This window comes from Coffea arabica, chromosome 3c, assembly GCF_036785885.1.
Source record: "Coffea arabica cultivar ET-39 chromosome 3c, Coffea Arabica ET-39 HiFi, whole genome shotgun sequence".
In the NCBI taxonomy this organism is placed as follows: domain Eukaryota; kingdom Viridiplantae; phylum Streptophyta; class Magnoliopsida; order Gentianales; family Rubiaceae; genus Coffea; species Coffea arabica.
In genome coordinates, this window is record NC_092314.1 from 36,080,661 (window position 1) to 36,097,552 (window position 16,892).

At 39.7% G+C, this 16,892-nt stretch overlaps 3 protein-coding genes across 3 annotated transcripts; 2 read left to right on the forward strand and 1 right to left on the reverse strand.

The window, feature by feature from the left end:
• Nucleotides 1-321: 321 nt before the first annotated feature.
• Nucleotides 322-2,140, reverse strand: LOC113736071 (gibberellin 20 oxidase 1-D). Its single transcript, XM_027263016.2, has 3 exons — nucleotides 1,570-2,140; nucleotides 1,130-1,451; nucleotides 322-855 (listed from the first exon to the last, which is right to left on the reverse strand). Exons 1-3 carry the CDS (start codon nucleotides 2,118-2,120, stop codon nucleotides 574-576), a joined length of 1,155 nt encoding a protein of 384 aa, XP_027118817.1. The 5' UTR covers nucleotides 2,121-2,140; the 3' UTR covers nucleotides 322-573.
• A 1,595-nt stretch (nucleotides 2,141-3,735) lies between these two features.
• Nucleotides 3,736-5,398, forward strand: LOC140037928 (uncharacterized). The gene is made up of 4 exons (XM_072083105.1): nucleotides 3,736-4,178; nucleotides 4,494-4,780; nucleotides 4,882-5,078; nucleotides 5,231-5,398. The coding sequence occupies exons 1-4, from the start codon at nucleotides 3,736-3,738 to the stop codon at nucleotides 5,396-5,398; spliced, it is 1,095 nt and encodes a 364-aa protein (XP_071939206.1).
• A 5,856-nt stretch (nucleotides 5,399-11,254) lies between these two features.
• On the forward strand, nucleotides 11,255-16,344 carry LOC140037929 (uncharacterized). The gene is made up of 3 exons (XM_072083106.1): nucleotides 11,255-12,042; nucleotides 13,157-13,751; nucleotides 16,222-16,344. The coding sequence occupies exons 1-3, from the start codon at nucleotides 11,255-11,257 to the stop codon at nucleotides 16,342-16,344; spliced, it is 1,506 nt and encodes a 501-aa protein (XP_071939207.1).
• Nucleotides 16,345-16,892: the final 548 nt, after the last annotated feature.

Consider the following 16,892-nt stretch of genomic DNA (forward strand, 5'->3'; position numbering starts at 1 on the left):
TGAAAAATAAAACCATCCATATTATATTTCTCGAGTTGGTTAAAGTATGTACAAAAGTTGAAATTAAATTGATTAAATTTTAATGTTGGACCAAATTTTATAACTTTCACCGTAATTTTGATCCATTTTGCACAATCAAAATATTTTGTATAAATTGAATTATAAAATATTCATAAATGAGCTTAATTTTTGAGTACCTTGATCTATTTGTGGAAATAAAATTATTGACACAAACAGATTATTGTGAAAAAATTTACTTGTGTAAATATAAAAAATAGATAAATGAAGAGAAAAATAAAAATAGATAAATGGAAAGAAATATAATAGAGAATATCTCATCCCCAGTTGTCTCATATAGGAGTTTATTATAGTCTACATTCCACAGTACAACACCAACTATATATAACTGCAATACAACCCTCCATCATCACAGGCTTTGTGGTGGGTTGTTTTATTTCTAACTCTTTAAGGGGTTGATATCCATCTTTTTCTTTTAAGTTTCCTTTCACCTTGACCTAGAATTCTTAAGTGCAACACACTTGATTTTGTTTGCAAAGTAGTTGGCTTGACTAATTAAGTAGCCATTTTTTGAGCATCCCTTTGGTGTATCAGCCATTTCGCAAAAGCGTCCAGGGTTTTCATATCAGCTCTGTAATGTTTCTGAGTGAATTCAAGCAGTTCTGACCATGTAAAGTCTGGAAACATCCTTGGATTATCAGAAGATACCAATTCTTCGGGGGGGCTTACAACCTTATCCATTTTGGGACACAGGAAAAATGCAATAGATTTTCTTGGAGTTCGAGAGTTCACAATCGCCCTATGCAAGCAACTTTTGTAGATTCCATTTGAAAGAGCCTGAAAGACATTAGTCCCCAATAAGTATTTCAGTCCCGATGCAATTAACAAACCGCACATTTTGAGCAAAATCAACATTTTTTTCCTAAACAAACAAGAATTCTGAAAAGAACAATATAAGATAACAAACTTATTCTATTTCACTTTTTTCCTTTTTTAAAACGATCTTTTGAAGAAATCAAACATTCCAAATAAGAATTGGAACAAAGCAGTAGATTAGACAAAGAAAGAGCTAACTGCAGTGACAACAACGGATTACTATACCGTAACTCACCATGAATGTGTCACCAATATTGACGACGAAAGCTTCAGGGTCAGGAGGAACAGAGTGCCATTTTCCATTGACATACACTTCAAGGCCTCCAACATGATCCTGATGAAGAATTGTTAAGGATGTAGGGTCAGTGTGAGGGCCTGTTCCAAGAGTTAGATCAGGTTTTTGGCATGCAGGATAGTAGTTTAATCTCATTATTGAATCATTTCCTGCAAAGAATTCCCTGAAATGTTTCGCTTTTACTCCAAGACTGGTTCCCAAAAGCTCCATAATTTTAAGAGACAGACTGCTCATAGCTTCACTGTACTTCTGGAACACCTTCCTAAAGACAAAGACAAGAAAAAGAAATCCATCATCAAAAGTAGGAAAGGAAATAAAAAACAAAAGCATCTATTGTACTAAGAAGAAAAATAGCTAGTGGCATGTATGCAATTTCTTACCCGGATTCTCTAAAATCTTCACCCATTCCATTCAAGAAGTAGCTTTCAACAATGTTTAGGGCCTGTTGACCATCAGCACAATATCGAAAAGAGAGTGTTTCTTTCCATGGAAGTTTGGAGGAGAACCTATTAGTGAAGCTGCTAGCATAACCACAATGATCCCCAAGCTTTCTCTGGACTCTCTGCTTTTCTTGCAGTGGCCTATCAAAGAAGAAATCCAAGCACTTGTGGGCTGCTTTTAGGAGTTGCAAGTCCATCCCATGATTAACCACAAGAAAGAAACCATGTTCAAGACATGCCTGCTTTACTAGCTTAGTTGTGGTGGAGACAGCGACAGGGTCCCCAGAGAGGAAGCCATTCAAATCTATACAAGGCACATGAAGCATTGGGGGAGGTTCAAGACAAGGCTTTTCCTCATCAGGCCATATGAACTCATGGGGAATGTCGGATTGATTTTGGAGAAAAGGTGCATCAAAGACAAGTGACTTTTGTTCGCCTTTGGTTTCATTTGTTGTTGGAGATAATGAGAACTGATTTTTAGCACTAGGCATTGCCAAGTTAATATATTTGATTTTGGCAATTGGCAATTTGTGTTGCCTCTTTATATGTATGTATATATATATAAGTTGATGGTAGGTAGAGGAGGCAATGTTACCATAACCACTCATCCATCCATATCTTTAGCTAATACGCGGAGATGGAAAGTAATAATAACTGATATGGATATCTATGGAAAGAAAATCTGGATTTAAATGCATGGTTGAAACGTTTTGATTTTTTTTTTCTAGAAGGAAAACTTTGGATGGATTCTACTTTGGTCACTGTCACGGGTTAGGACATGCCCTTGACCCTATCCATGAGTAAATACGCGGAGATGGAAAGTAATAATAACTTATATGGATATCTATGGAAAGAAAATCTGGATTTAAATGCATGGTTGAAATGTTTTGATTTTTTTTTCTAGTAGGAAAACTTTGGATGGATTCTACTTTGGTCACTATCACGGGTTAGGACATGCCCTTTACCCTATCCATGAGTAAATACGCGGAGATGGAAAGTAATAATAACTGATATGGATATCTATGGAAAGAAAATCTGGATTTAAATGCATGGTTGAATCATTTTGTATTTTTTTTCTAGTAGGAAAAATTTGGATGGATTCTACTTCGGTCACTATCACGGGTTAGGACATGCCTTTTACCCTATCCATGAGTAAATATTTCAAAGTTGCCTTATTAGACCGTACACCTTTCTTCGTATATCTAGATAATAATAGGTAGGAGTATAAATTGAAATATTCTAGAGCTACAAAAATAGTTAAGCTATTAGCAGCTTATAAAAACATTCCCCCTAGAGTAGTTATAGGGATTCTTATAGATCATCCACCAATATTAGGGACGAACACAGGGGGATTACTTTGGTCACTATCATGGGTTAGGACATGTCTTTTACCCTATCCATGAGTAAATATTTCAAAGTTGCCTTATTAGACCGTACACCTTTCTTCGTATATCTAGATAATAATAGGTAGGAGTATAAATTGAAATATTCTAGAACTACAAAAATAGTTAAGCTGTTAGCAGCTTATAAAAACATTCCCTCTAGAGTAGTTATAGGGATTCTTATAGATCATCCACCAATATTAGGGACGAGCACAGGGGAATGGATAGGGGCATCTGCCTCATCAACAGTTTTTGAAATATTAAAATCCTCCCTATGATTTTTGTTGTCAAACTAGAATTATATTACTTTGGTCCACCTAAGCATAATTACCAGTAGTTGTTTTCATTATTTTGTTTAATTTTGTTTTTGATAGATTGTCCTAAATCAAACTAATAATTAATTTCCTTGTAAAGTATGCCATTGGTATCTACTTTACCATATGATTAGTACTACTTTTGAATAACAATTATGAAATATTAAATTTTCTTTTAACCAAATTTCTTATAATAAACTAATTTCTTTGATTCCTATAACTTTAAAATAGCAACTGAGGTAAACTGTACATGATACATGGGAAATCAAAGACAAACAAAGCAAAAAAAAAAGAAAAGAAAAATTTAAACTATTATACAAATTGAAGAATAATTGAAGAACTATTATAGAAAAATAACTATGTGAGTAGAGATAAATAGAGGAATAATTGAGTTAGTGAAACTGTTACGAATGCATGATGTAAAATTTGCTGCAATTTGTGAACCAAAGGCAGATGTCGCACAGATTGAGTCTATTAGGTTACGCATTTCTTTTGACGCTGTAGAGGTTAATACGTCAGGTGATATATGGGTCTTCTATAGTTTGCCTTTCACGTGTTCCGTGGTAGGTCGATCTTCCCAACATATTTCCTTGCTAGTTCATCACGCTTGGCTGCCAGGAGAGTTAGTTGTCTCATTTGCCCATGTGAGCTACTCGAGGGAGGAGAGGCGGACACTATGGCGTGATTTGCTCGTTGATAAACCAACTTCGGTACCTTGGTGTGTGTGTGGAGACTTTAATGTGATTATGGAGCCACAGGAGATGAGAGGAGGGCAGCCGTTTGGCAACACTGAGGGACAAGAGCTTTTGTCATTCATAGAGGAGGCTGCAGTATTTGATGCGGGCTTCTCAAGGTCAAGCTTCACATGGTGTAACAATAGAAGGGGCTGAGCAAGAATTTGAAAATGATTGGATAGACTCCTGATCAATGAAGAATGTACGATGTTGTCATTGTCCATTTCAGTAACTCATCTGGCAAGGCACCCGTCGGATCATGCTCCGCTAAAGATTTCATTTAAGTCCCGCCTGGATGATAAGCCATGACCATTTTGATTTTTAAATGTATGGACTTCCGATCGGTCATTATTGGAAGTAATTCGAAATGTGTGGAGGCAGGAGGTAAGTGGTCCCCCATTGCGGATCTTGTGTTCTAAGCTATTGGCGACCAGACAAGTGATTCAAGAGTGGAACAAAACCTCCTTTATGAATGTTTTTGATGCTGTTCGCGCAGTAGAGGAGAATGTACTCTGTGCGGAATCACGAGTAGAGCATGAGGACTCGAAGGCGGCGCAGATAGAGCTGAATAAAGCTCAAACTGAGCTGCGTCATGCTATTTTGATTGAGGAGCAGTTTTGGAGCCAGAAGGCTCGGGTGAAATGGCTACGGACCGGGGACAGTAACTCGAAGTTTTTCCATGCTAAGGTCAAGCTGCAGAGGGTGCAAGGGGCGATTCATGGTGTAAGGAATACAAACGGGGATTGGGTCGAGGATGATGAGGGCATTGCAACTACAGCTATCAGTTATTTTTCAGATTTGTTTCCGCTTCTGGTAGAGCAGGGTCGGAGATGCTTCATCTTATTCTGAGTCTCATCACCCGGGAGGATAATGTGGCCTTGGAGGGGTATCCTTCAATGGAGGAGGTAAAACGAGCGGTTTTCGGGATGGACGGGGACAGCGCGGCTGGTCCAGATTGTTTTATTGGTAAGTTTTTTACTTTTGCGTGGGACATTTTGGCTCAGGATGTTTACAATGGGGTACTGAGTTTCTTCTATGGGGCCGAGCTACCCTGCTTTTTGACCTCTACGTCCATTGTCGTCATTCCGAAGGTCTCGAACCCCCTGGACTTTTTCCAGTTCCGTCCAATTAGCTTGTGTAATTTTTAAATAAAGTTCTATCCTGCATCCAGGCGAATAGAGTGGCAACCCTTCTCCCCAAAATCGTGTCCCCCCAACAAACTGGATTTATTAAGGGTCGAAATATCAGAGAGAATTTCTTGTTGGCCCAAGAGATTATCACGGGTATTGGGAAGAAGACTAGAGGAGGCAATGTGGCTCTCAAACTGGATATGTCGTAGGCCTATGACCGGGTTGACTGGATGTTTCTTGTCACCGTCCTGCATAAGTTTGGTTTTGGGGAACGCTTTATTGACATGATGTGGCGTCTGGTGTCGAATGTCTGGTTTTCAGTTCTTATTAATGGTTTGCCACATGGATTTTTTAAATCTAGTAGAGGTTTGCAGCAGGGAGATCCCCTTTCTCCCTCGTTGTTTGTAATTGGGACTGAGGTCCTGTCACGAGGCCTTAACAACCTGATTACATAGCCTGGTTTTAAGGGATTCAGTATTCCGGGGGGCTGTTCACCTATCACCCGTTAGCGTTCGCAGATGATGTGCTTATTTTTTCAAATGGATCCTCAATTGCTTTGAAGCAGATAACAAGTGTATTAGACACATATCAGAGGGCTTCTGGTCAACTCGTTAATGCTCAGAAATATGGGTATCTCATGCATCCGTCCACGTCACCAACTCGTCAAAGGGTAGTAGAGCGATTGACTGGCTTCTGTAGGCACACCTTTCCAGTGCGATACCTAGGGTATCCTCTGTATTTTGGAAGAAGTAAGATCATCCATTATGGGGAGATGTGTCAAGCCATCATGGGAAGAGTTCTTTCTTGGAAGTCGAAGTTTCTCTCTTCCGAAGAGAAGATCGTGCTAATTAAGCATGTGCTATCGACGATTCCATTACATCTTCTATCTGCTGCTGTGATGCCGGAGCCAGTCGTTCACATCATCGAGAGGGCTTGCTCGAATTTTTTATGGGGATCTAGGGGCGGGGACCCCAAAAGGCATTGGATCCGTTGGTTCTAGTTGTGTTATCCAGTAGATGAAGGGGGAGCTGGCTTTCGGAGGCTTAGGGACATATATGCGGCATTCTCCTACAAGCTATGGTGGGTATTTCTGTGACAGCCCCACATCCCCCTAGGGCGTACTTTAAGGGTTAGCGAACTGCCTGTCCAACTCTCGCCAGGACTACTAAGTCGAACACACGAAGGCCAAACCATTCCGAGTGATAGTACTGCGATCAAACGCTTCAACGAAAACAAAGAACGAAGAACGAAAACGAAAACGAAAATGAAAAGCCGTGGCCACGTCACAATCCGGCCAAGACTTGTCCGGCCGGATTCAAGGCAATAAGCAACTTCTTTTTTTTTTTCGATTTCCCCTGCTAATCCGGCCATGTTTCCAGCCAAGAACTAGCCGGATATACTGCCGGATTCACTGAACAGTGTTCCTGCCAAATTTTTTGCCTTTCTCGTTCAAACTCCACGCTCAACCAATTCCCAAACAGATACAAGTAAACTTTATATAAACCCAGAGAATGTACATTTCCAACAAATACGCCAAAAAAATGTGATTAACAACTTATATACACACATTGGTAACTTTACAAGTCAAAAGGTAACAGTTGATCAAAATACAAATAGGGTTTCCAATTACAGAGGAGCTATACAAAAGAATATCTATACTAGCTCGACTCTCTCTTCAAAAACATCACAGTTCCAAACTATTGCTCCCTGTAAGGAAAACAAAGGCAACGGGGTGAGTTTTCACCTAATGAGGTACCAACACGCCAAGTATTCAAGAATCACAAAAGTATAATTGTATTCAATCCAAATACAGCCATCAAATAAATAGAAATGAACACCACACATAAACAGGGAGTAAAAGGATACAGACAGTTCTCAAAAGCCCATTTCTCCCTTTGCAGTACTTGATCCCAACTCATTGACTCTTCGTCAATGCTTAAAGAGCGAACATGACCGTAGACCCCACTTTACCCCAAATTCCGTCCACCACACATACCTCTTACAGAGTCCGAACACCAAACAGAACAGAGGTGGTAATACTCAAGTATACCGAAATCCAGAGTCTCAAATACCTAAAGATTCCCTAGAAACAGTGCCCATGGCTTGTCAATTTTCCTCGACCAAGCCCTTGCTGGCTTGATTCAATTGACTACCAATAAGGTTGAGTTCAGATTTAACAGGAAGGTCGTTGGATACACGTCCAAACGACATCAGATCAGGCACAACCAAGAGATTCCAGTTATACAGTAAACAGTCAAATAAGCAAGAGAAAGCGAGCATGATAAATTACACTCTCGTCTCATCCAGAATAAACAGAAATCACAGTCATTCAAGTCACAGATTTCAAGTACACGTAAAGCAAGGAAGCAACAATCATGTGAGTGGTATACTCACCGGTTCAAACAAAGGTAACTTCAAACTTTTCCTCACGAGGTACGCCTTGAATCACCTGCACGTCCTACGAACAACTAAGAAAATAATTGAGACTAGATTACGAGTCGTAAACCTATTCAATAAACTACTAATGCAAGGCAAAATATAGCTTGGGAGTGAAAATAAGTAATAATTGGTGCTAAAGGCATAAACACCCCAAAGTCTTTCATTTCTACTCCAAATCAACCTAAACTCAAAGGAACCAAATGGCCTCCACATTTAGACAGCACCTCCCCTTAAATTCCATAATTTTCCATCCTACACTTAACCACCAACATTCATCCAAAATAGCCGCAATCACACACTCAAATCATAGGCTATTAAACACACTTCCTTAGGGCCACAACACCCTTCACATATAACCATTAGATAGCTCCACAACCAATCACAATAAAGCCCCAAATTAGAAATCCTAATCTGAATTTACACCCACAAGCTGAAATTTTCTTTAGGCAAGTCCATCTAGCACATAATACTCTAATTTATCACGTAACAAACTTACCAAACCATGGCTAATCATTAATCATCACATGAGAGCAGAAAATTCACCATAAAAGCTGAAATTTACCGTAACCCTAGCTCAAACCATGAACTTTCTCACAAAACTACCTATTTAACAACTCTAATCCACTAATTTGCAATTAATCAAGAGTAAAAAGGAATTTATAGGTAAGTTACCTTGGAACCTTAGGAAAGATAGCAGCTTAGGGTTTCTTCTTCCAAAATCACTCCACGAAAACCTCTAAACCTTCTTAGTAAACAACTTTTATAGAGTATTTTGCAACTTACTTGGTTAGAACTCAAGATTGAGGCAAGTTTGAAGTTGGCAAATAAAGTTTTCTCTCTTGGTTTTTCTCTCAAGAGGGCCAGCCAAGATGTAAGAAAGTGAAGATGATTTTTGGTCAAAATTTGATTTTTGGTAAAGGTAAAGAAAGGTTGGTCAAAGTCCACATCCATTGATTTCATGACACTTGGCTTTTCCTATGTTTATTCTCATCCCTTTGTCTTCCAAGATTAACCTATATAGCTAACCTCTAATTATCTCTTAGTACCTTGTAAAATAATATTCCCTTGATGCGGATACGGGTGCGCAACAACTTCAACCTTGGGTCAAGGACCCTTTGGTCAACATTGGTGGTCCGATTACAAGATCAAGAACCAAGAAGGTGAAGGAAGTTTTACGAGCCTTGATCAGTCACCATACAAGCAAGGAGCAAACTAGGTTTGAAGATTTGATGGACCATGAAGTTACCTTGTTCACTTGTACGTTTGAAGTGAAAGAATGATCTCATACTTGTTAGCTTAGTTGGTAGTTGTTTTAAAACTGCCTAGTTTAGTAGTTGTTAGTCGTTGAATATTTTATTACTTATTGGACCTTATCGGAAGCCTTAAAGAGCTGACTCTTTATGCGAACCGAATTCCTATTCCAGGTTTATTTGGGCCTGATTTGCCCTAGTTTTAGCCTATAAAAGGCACCTATTGTATGAGTGAAGGACAGATTGTTACAACTAGAAATCGTGAGAAATTTTCCTTCAAAGTTCTTAATCGAACTTACTCTTGAATTCTTGAGTTCATAGCTTAGGATTCAAATCAAACTTTATCGATTAGTTTGTTCCCTAATCGTGGTGTCTCTTCATCCATCTTTATTTGCTTAAGGTTGCTGATTACCTTTGTGTGTCAGAGGTTTTGAGTTCATGAGAACAATCGAGTTCAATTTCCATTGGGAGAAATGATCCAACTCTGATAATTACAAGGTTGGGAGGGTCTAGGAGGGTCTTCCCATAGGGTTACCTTATCAGTTGGTAATCAGAGCATCAGGTTAATTCTCTTTCAATTGAAGTTGTTCATATCTTGTTAGTTTGTGTCTTGTGTCAAAAAAAAAACGGTAGCGATTACTGTTCATCGTTACTGTTCCGAATTACTGTTCATCGTACTGTAGCATACTGTTCACGTTACTGTTCATCCGAATTAAAAAAAATTCTGTTTGTGTGTTGTTTTTTTGTGTTTTCTGTCCAACTTTTGTTCTTGAGTCTGTTATACTTTTGTTTGGGTTTGGGTTGTTAGGGTTTAAAGACAAAAAAAAAAAAAGAGTCACGTACCTTATATTGTTTTAGTGTCCAAGTTGCTAGAGTATTGTTGGAATTTTCTTTTGAGAATTGCTGAAATTTTATTGTGCCTATTTCTTGAGTATTGGTTGTTCTTGCAAACCCTAAACACCACAACTCAATTTGGGGAAGTTCTTGAGCTTTTTGAACAAATTCTTGAAGTTCTTGGACCATCAAGTCTTGTTTTGAAAATTCTTGAACAATAAATCAAGAACCAGGGCCTTCTTGAAATTTGCATAACCTTTCATCCGTTTTTCTTGAACTTGTTGGTGTGACCTGAATTTGTGTTCCTTGAAGAGCCGAAGCAAAAAAAGAGAGAGAGAACAAAAAAAAAAAACAAAGAAGAGAAGGAATCGGCTCTCACACAAAGGAAATCAAGTATCTCAAATCTTGAGTTTCCAATTCTTGATTGGTTTCCAATTCTTGAATAGTCTCCAAATCTTGATTGGTTTCCCAAAACTTGAGTCTCCAAATCTTGATTGGTTTCCAATTCTTGAGTCTCCAACCTTAATTGAATTCCAACAACCCCAAACGACCTAACCAGCCCCAAACACCCCCAAATCAGTTTCCAAAACCAAACCTAAACCGCCACAAACACCATTTACCATCCAAATACTGGCCAGAAACTCAGCAAAAACGGCCGCTCAAAAAAAAAGAGGTTCTAGCTTCGGGTAGAGTTTTTCTAAGATTTGTAAATTTCTACTTTGTGTCTTGTTACTTGCTTATAGGGTAATTAATTCTGAAATTTTGAGAGTTTGAGTTGTTTTAAGAACTTCATGAAGGAAAATTGAGAGTGAGTGTGTTTCCTTGAGTGATACACGAGTGCTTGCAAGGTAGACTAGGATACACTTGTTTTGCAGGTTGGACAATATGTTTCAAGAGGGGAACATGCCTGAGCCGTCTGAGACTGACATGTCACTCAAACTGGTGCTCCAAGCTCTTCAAAAACAAGCGGAGAGACATGAAGTTGTGATGACACAAATATCCGACAGGCTGGCTGCCATTGAGATGCGAGGTACTGGAGATACATACAATAGGGCTTCGAGTGTTCAGAGTGCTGATCATGATGCGGATGATGAGGGATATCATTCTAACACCTCGATTCGATCAAGGAAAAGCCAAAGAGGAGCGAGGGAAGGTCGAGACCGACCTAGGAGAACCGATGACAATCTTGGTTCCATCAAGACCAAGATGCCTACCTTTTATTGGAAAAATGATCCTGAAGCTTACTTGGATTGAGTTAGGCGAGTTGAGCAAGTGTTTGAAGTCCACAACTACTCTGAAGAGAAAAAGGTGAAACTTGCGGCTATTGAATTTGAAGATTATGCATCCATTTGGTGGGAGCAAGTATGTGCCATAAGGAGGAGAAATAGGAAACCACCAATTGACACTTGGGCTGAAATGAAGCAAGTGATGAGGAAACGATTTGTACCCTTTCATTATACCACGGACTTGTACAATCGGCTCCAACGACTCACTCAAGGTTCTAATTCGGTTGATGAGTACCACAAACAAATGGAGGTAGCGATGACAAGGGCCAATGTCCAAGAGGATCCGGAAGCAACCATGGCGAGGTTCCTTAATGGATTAAATCCTGAAATTAGGAAGAAGGTTGAACTTCAAGACCACTTTGAACTTCAACAAATGGTGTCTTATGCAGAGAAGGTGGAAAATCAAGCCTTACCTCTAAAGACACCTAGTGGCCGAACCACTACATCCTCTTCCACCCCTTGGAAAAGAAATCAATTGCCAACATCCAGTGCTTGGCCAAGGCAAGGTAATAGAGAGAGGGAAAACAAGCGGATGGAACAACCGTCCCATTCGAGTGCAACTTCTTCTAAACTAACCCCGCGGCCGACTCTTCCAGGAGCAAATACGTCTACCAATCAGCCAAAGGCATGTTTCAAATGCAAGGGAATTGGCCACCTCATGGCTCAATGCCCTAACCGAAGTATCATGTACATGAATGAAGAGGGAATGTGGCAAAGCGAAGGAGAGGGAGAATATGCGGACATGCCACCACTTGAAAAAGAAGGGAAGGATGATGACCTGGTTGAAATAGAAGAGGATCCCGTAGCTCGAACTATGGTGACTATGAGAGTGCTAAATGCACAACCTCAAGAAGATGATCTCCAACGGACCAATATTTTTCATACAAGATGCAAAATTGGAGATGAGATATGTCTCATGATCATTGATAGTGGCTCTTGTACTAATTGCGTAGCTGCTGACTTTGTTGAGCAAAAACACCTTCCATGGACTTACCACCCTAAACCCTATAGACTATCTTGGTTAAATGATGGGGAGAAGTCAAGGTGACCAAACAAGCTTTAATCGCTTTTTCTATTGGTCGATACAAGGACCAAGTTTTATGTGATATAATTCCTATGCAAGCTAGTCATGTCTTGTTAGGGCGTCCTTGGGAGTACGATCGGTAGGCTGATCATATTGGACTCACTAATAAGTATAAGTTCATTATGGACAACCTCAAGATTACTCTTTCACCCTTGACACCTACACAAGTGTATGAAGAACAATTGCACCTAAGAAAAGAGTGAGAGAAAAGGTAACTGAGAGGGGCAAAGAAAAAGCCGAATGTGCCTGAGGATGAGGAAAAAAAGAAAGTAGAGGCCGAGTTGAGTGAAAGAGAAAATTCAAGTGGAAAAAGACTCAGTGAGGCCGAGAGCTTGAAAGTGAAGAAAATGAGCTTTTATGCTAGTGTGCGTGAGATAGATAGGGTCTTGAATACACAAAGTCTTCTCATAGTACTTATGTACCGAGAAGCCGATTATTCTTCTTTTTATACACTTGGCATAACCGATTCTCTTCCTAGTGCAATCTACTCTCTTTTGCAGGAATTCAAGGATGTGTTTCCGGAGGAACTACCGAAAGGATTACCTCCAATTCGAGGTATTGAACATCAAATTGACTTTGTTCCTGGAGCAATTCTACCAAATCGACCAGCTTATAGAGCAAATCCGGAGGAAACAAAGGAAATCCAAAGGCAAGTCGATTCCCTCCTTGAAAAGGACCAGGTTCGTGAATCTCTTAGTCCTTGTGTGGTTCCAGTCATTTTAGTACCTAAGAAAGAAGGGACTTGGAGAATGTGTACAGATTGTCGTGCAATTAATAAAATTCTGTTAAGTATCGTCATCCCATTCCTAGGTTAGATGATATGTTAGAAGAATTGCATGGGGCAATCATTTTCACTAAAATTGACTTAAGATCTGGTTACCATCAAATAAGGATAAAGGAAGGAAACGAATGGAAAACTGCTTTCAAAACAAAGTATGGTCTTTATGAGTGGCTTGTGATGCCTTTCGGCTTAACAAACGCTCCAAGTACTTTCATGAGATTAATGAACCATGTTTTAAGGCATTTTCTTGGGAAGTTTGTTGTTGTTTATTTTGATGATATATTGATCTTTAGCAAGTCTTTAGATGAACATGTTGAGCATTTGCGACTTGTTTTAAGTGCCTTGCGTGAAAATAGGTTGTTTGCTAACATGGAAAAATGTGTCTTTTGCACTCCTGAAGTTAATTTCCTTGGATATATTGTTGGTGCAAATGGCATAAGTGTTGATCCCGCCAAGGTAAAAGCCATCTTAGAGTGGCCGATTCCAACCAATGTGTCTCAGGTAAGATCTTTTCATGGTCTTGCAAGTTTCTATAGGAGATTTGTTAAAGACTTTAGTACTATTGCAGCACCTTTGAATGAGGTAATTAAAAAGAATGTGGGGTTTCAATGGGGAAAAGAGCAAGAAGAGTCATTTAATAAGCTTAAGGATTTGTTAACTTCAGCACCTATTCTTGCTTTGCCTAATTTTGATGTGACGTTTGAAGTTGAATGTGATGCTAGTGGGATCGGCATAGGGGCTGTCTTACATCAAAATAATAGACCCTTGGCATATTTCAGTGAAAAGTTGAGTGGGGGAGCTCTTAATTACCCTACTTATGATAAAGAATTGTATGCTGTTGTGCGTGCTCTTGAAGTGTGGCAGCATTATCTTATGTCTAAGGAATTTGTGATACATACTGATCATGAATCAATTAAATTCCTTAAGGGTCAGGGAAAGTTGCATAAAAGACATGCGAAGTGGATTGCATTTATTGATTCCTTTCCGTACATCATTAAGTATAAGAATGGGAAAGATAATGTCGTTGCGGATGCATTGTCTAGGAGGTATACCTTGATCACTAACATGAGCACTAAGTTACTTGATTTTGAGCACATTAAAAACATTTATGCACATGATGGCGATTTTTCTAATGTGTTTCAAACTTGTGAGCATTTCAAAAGTACTATAGGCATGAAGGTTTCTTGTTCAAAGAAAATCGCCTGTGTATTCCCAATTGTTCACTTAGGGAATTACTTGTTAGAGAAGCCCATGGTGGAGGATTGATGGGACATTTCGGCATTGATAAAACTCTTGACATCTTGCATGAACACTTCTATTGGCCTAAAATGAGGCGTGACGTTGCTAACATTTGTGATAAGTGTTTAAAGTGTAAGCAGGCCAAGTCAAGGAGTAACCCTCATGGATTATACACTCCTCTACCCGTACCTCATGCTCCTTGGACAGACTTATCCATGGATTTTGTGCTTGGCTTACCAAGATCTTCTAGAGGTATGGATAGTATTTTTGTTGTAGTGGATAGATTTTCTAAAATGGCTCACTTTATCCCTTGTAGGAAAACAAGTGATGCGCGCCATGTTGCTGATTTATTCTTCAAGGACGTGGTTAGATTGCATGGGGTACCGCGTACTATTGTAAGTGATAGGGATGTGAAATTCTTAAGCTACTTTTGGAAATTACTTTGGGGAAAGTTGGGAACGAAGTTGCTATTTTCTACTTCTAGTCATCCTCAAACGGATGGTCAAACCGAGGTAACCAATCGAACCCTTGGTGCTTTACTTCGAGCCATTGTTCAAAAGAACTTGAAAAAGTGGGAAGAATGTTTGCCTATCGCTGAGTTTGCATATAACCGAACCACTCATTCTACTACTAATCATTCTCCTTTTGAAATTGTTTATGGGTTTCAGCCGCTAACTCCTCTAGATTTATCACCTATTCCTGTTGATAAGTGTTTAAGCGCAGATGGTGTCAAAAAGGCAGAGGTTGTTCGGACCTTGCATGAGAGAATTCGAGCTCAAATTGAGAAGAAAAATGCGCAATATGCACAACATGCGAATAAGGGAAGAAAGCATGTTGTATTCGAACTTGGTGATTGGGTTTGGATGCACATGAGGAAGGAAAGGTTTCCAGCATCTCGACGGACCAAGTTACATCCAAGAGGAGAAGGACCTTTTCGTGTACTAGAGAGGATAAACGACAATGCTTACAAATTGAAACTTCCAAATGAGTATGGCATAAGCGCATCTTTTAATGTATCTGACCTATCTCCTTTTGACTTTGATATAGACTTTGAAGATTCGAGAACGAATCCTTTCGAGGAGGGAGGGAATGATGCGGATACGGGTGCGCAACAACTTCAACCTTGGGTCAAGGACCCTTTGGTCAACATTGGTGGTCCGATGACAAGATCAAGAACCAAGAAGGTGAAGGAAGTTTTACGAGCCTTGATCATTCACCATACAAGCAAGGAGCAAGCTAGGTTTGAAAATTTGATGGACCATGAAGTTACCTTGTTCACTTGTATGTTTGAAGTGAAAGAATGATCTCATACTTGTTAACTTAGTTGGTAGTTGTTTTAAAACTGCCTAGTTTAGTAGTTGTTAGTCGTTGAATATTTTATTACTTATTGGCCTTATCGGGAAGCCTTAAAGAGCTGACTCTTTATGCGAACCGAATTCCTATTCCAGGTTTATTTGGGCCTGATTTGCCCTAGTTTTAACCTATAAAAGGCACCTATTGTATGAGTGAAGGACAGATTATTACAACCAGAAATCGTGAGGAATTTTCCTTCAAAGTTCTTAATCGAACTTACTCTTGAATTCTTGAGTTCATAGTTTAGGATTCAAATCAGACTTTATCGCTTAGTTTGTTCCCTAATCGTGGTGTCTCTTCATCCATCTTTATTTGCTTAAAGTTGCTGATTACCTTTGTGTGTCAGAGGTCTTGAGTTCATGAGAACAATCGAGTTCAATTTCCATTGGGAGAAAAGATCCAACTCTGATAATTACAAGGTTGGGAGGGTCTAGGAGGGTCTTCCCCTAGGGTTGCCTTATCATCCCTCATACAACATCACCTAGTCATAAAAATTTTATCGCACTAGGGGGTCCCACGTCCAATATACACTACTAACGTCACATAAACTAACTTATACTAGGAAAATGATTTAAAATTTATACTCACTTATAAAATATCTAGGAAATTAGTCTAATAAAAGAAAATATAGAAAATGTATGTAAGGAAATAAAATAACGACTAGAAAATAAGAAAAATTTTTGAGTCCTCACAGTTTCGCACGGGATCGTCCCTGTGGGCTAGGTTTATGCATGTGAAATATTGCAATGGCCTTTATCCGTGTCAGGTGGAAATTAGGGTATCTGCTTCAGCGACCTGGAGGCAGATGGTCAACATCAGTAGGCAAGCAGAGTTATCTATGCTATGGCTGATTCACAAAGGGCCGTGCCACTTCTGGTATGATAACTGATTGGGTAATGGGACGTTGTATTTGAGGGCTCCAGTACTGCCAACCTGGACATTTGGGGACTTCATAGAGTAGGGGAAGTGGGATATCCAGCAGTTGGGATAGGTGTTGCCCTCAGACATCGTATCTGCCATCATGAGTAAGCCGACCCCGAGAGGGGAGCAGGAAGCGGAGCCAATCTGGACGCCAACAACATTTGGGCGGTTCACCCTGTCCTCATCTTATCAGGAGGTCAGCCAGGTTAAAAATAAGTCCATCGACTTCTCTCAGATATGGGGCTCCAACCTCTTGTTAAAGGTCTCTTTTTTCATACTGCGGCTATTGAGAGGACGGTTGCCATTGGATGAGATGTTATGCACGATGGGGTTCCACTTGCCGTCCAAGTGCTTCTGTTGTGCTACAGTCGAGGCGGAGAAGATTGAACACGTCTTTTTCACTGGACGACTAGCGCTGGAGGTTTGGGGTTTCTTCAATGCGACTTGTGGTGTCACTCCTCAATCTCAAAATTTATGAGCATGCCTCCTGGGTTGGTGGTTGCTAGTGACTACGTC

Bases quoted from the DNA above. Each gene is read 5' to 3' on its own strand.
- LOC113736071 (XM_027263016.2), bottom strand. From the start codon at position 2,120: ATGCCTAGTGCTAAAAATCAGTTCTCATTATCTCCAACAACAAATGAA. The intron at 1,452-1,569 runs GTAAGAAATTGC...CTTTGTCTTTAG, and splicing joins GAAGATTTTAGAGAATCCGG to GAAGGTGTTCCAGAAGTACA. The intron at 856-1,129 runs GTGAGTTACGGT...AATGTCTTTCAG, and splicing joins ATATTGGTGACACATTCATG to GCTCTTTCAAATGGAATCTA.
- LOC140037928 (XM_072083105.1), top strand. From the start codon at position 3,736: ATGCATGATGTAAAATTTGCTGCAATTTGTGAACCAAAGGCAGATGTC. The intron at 4,179-4,493 runs GTCAAGCTTCAC...ATTGGCGACCAG, and splicing joins TTTGATGCGGGCTTCTCAAG to ACAAGTGATTCAAGAGTGGA. The intron at 4,781-4,881 runs GTGTAAGGAATA...CTGGTAGAGCAG, and splicing joins GGTGCAAGGGGCGATTCATG to GGTCGGAGATGCTTCATCTT.
- LOC140037929 (XM_072083106.1), top strand. From the start codon at position 11,255: ATGACAAGGGCCAATGTCCAAGAGGATCCGGAAGCAACCATGGCGAGG. The intron at 12,043-13,156 runs GTGACCAAACAA...ATTGATCTTTAG, and splicing joins AATGATGGGGAGAAGTCAAG to CAAGTCTTTAGATGAACATG. The intron at 13,752-16,221 runs GTGATACATACT...TATCCGTGTCAG, and splicing joins ATCTTATGTCTAAGGAATTT to GTGGAAATTAGGGTATCTGC.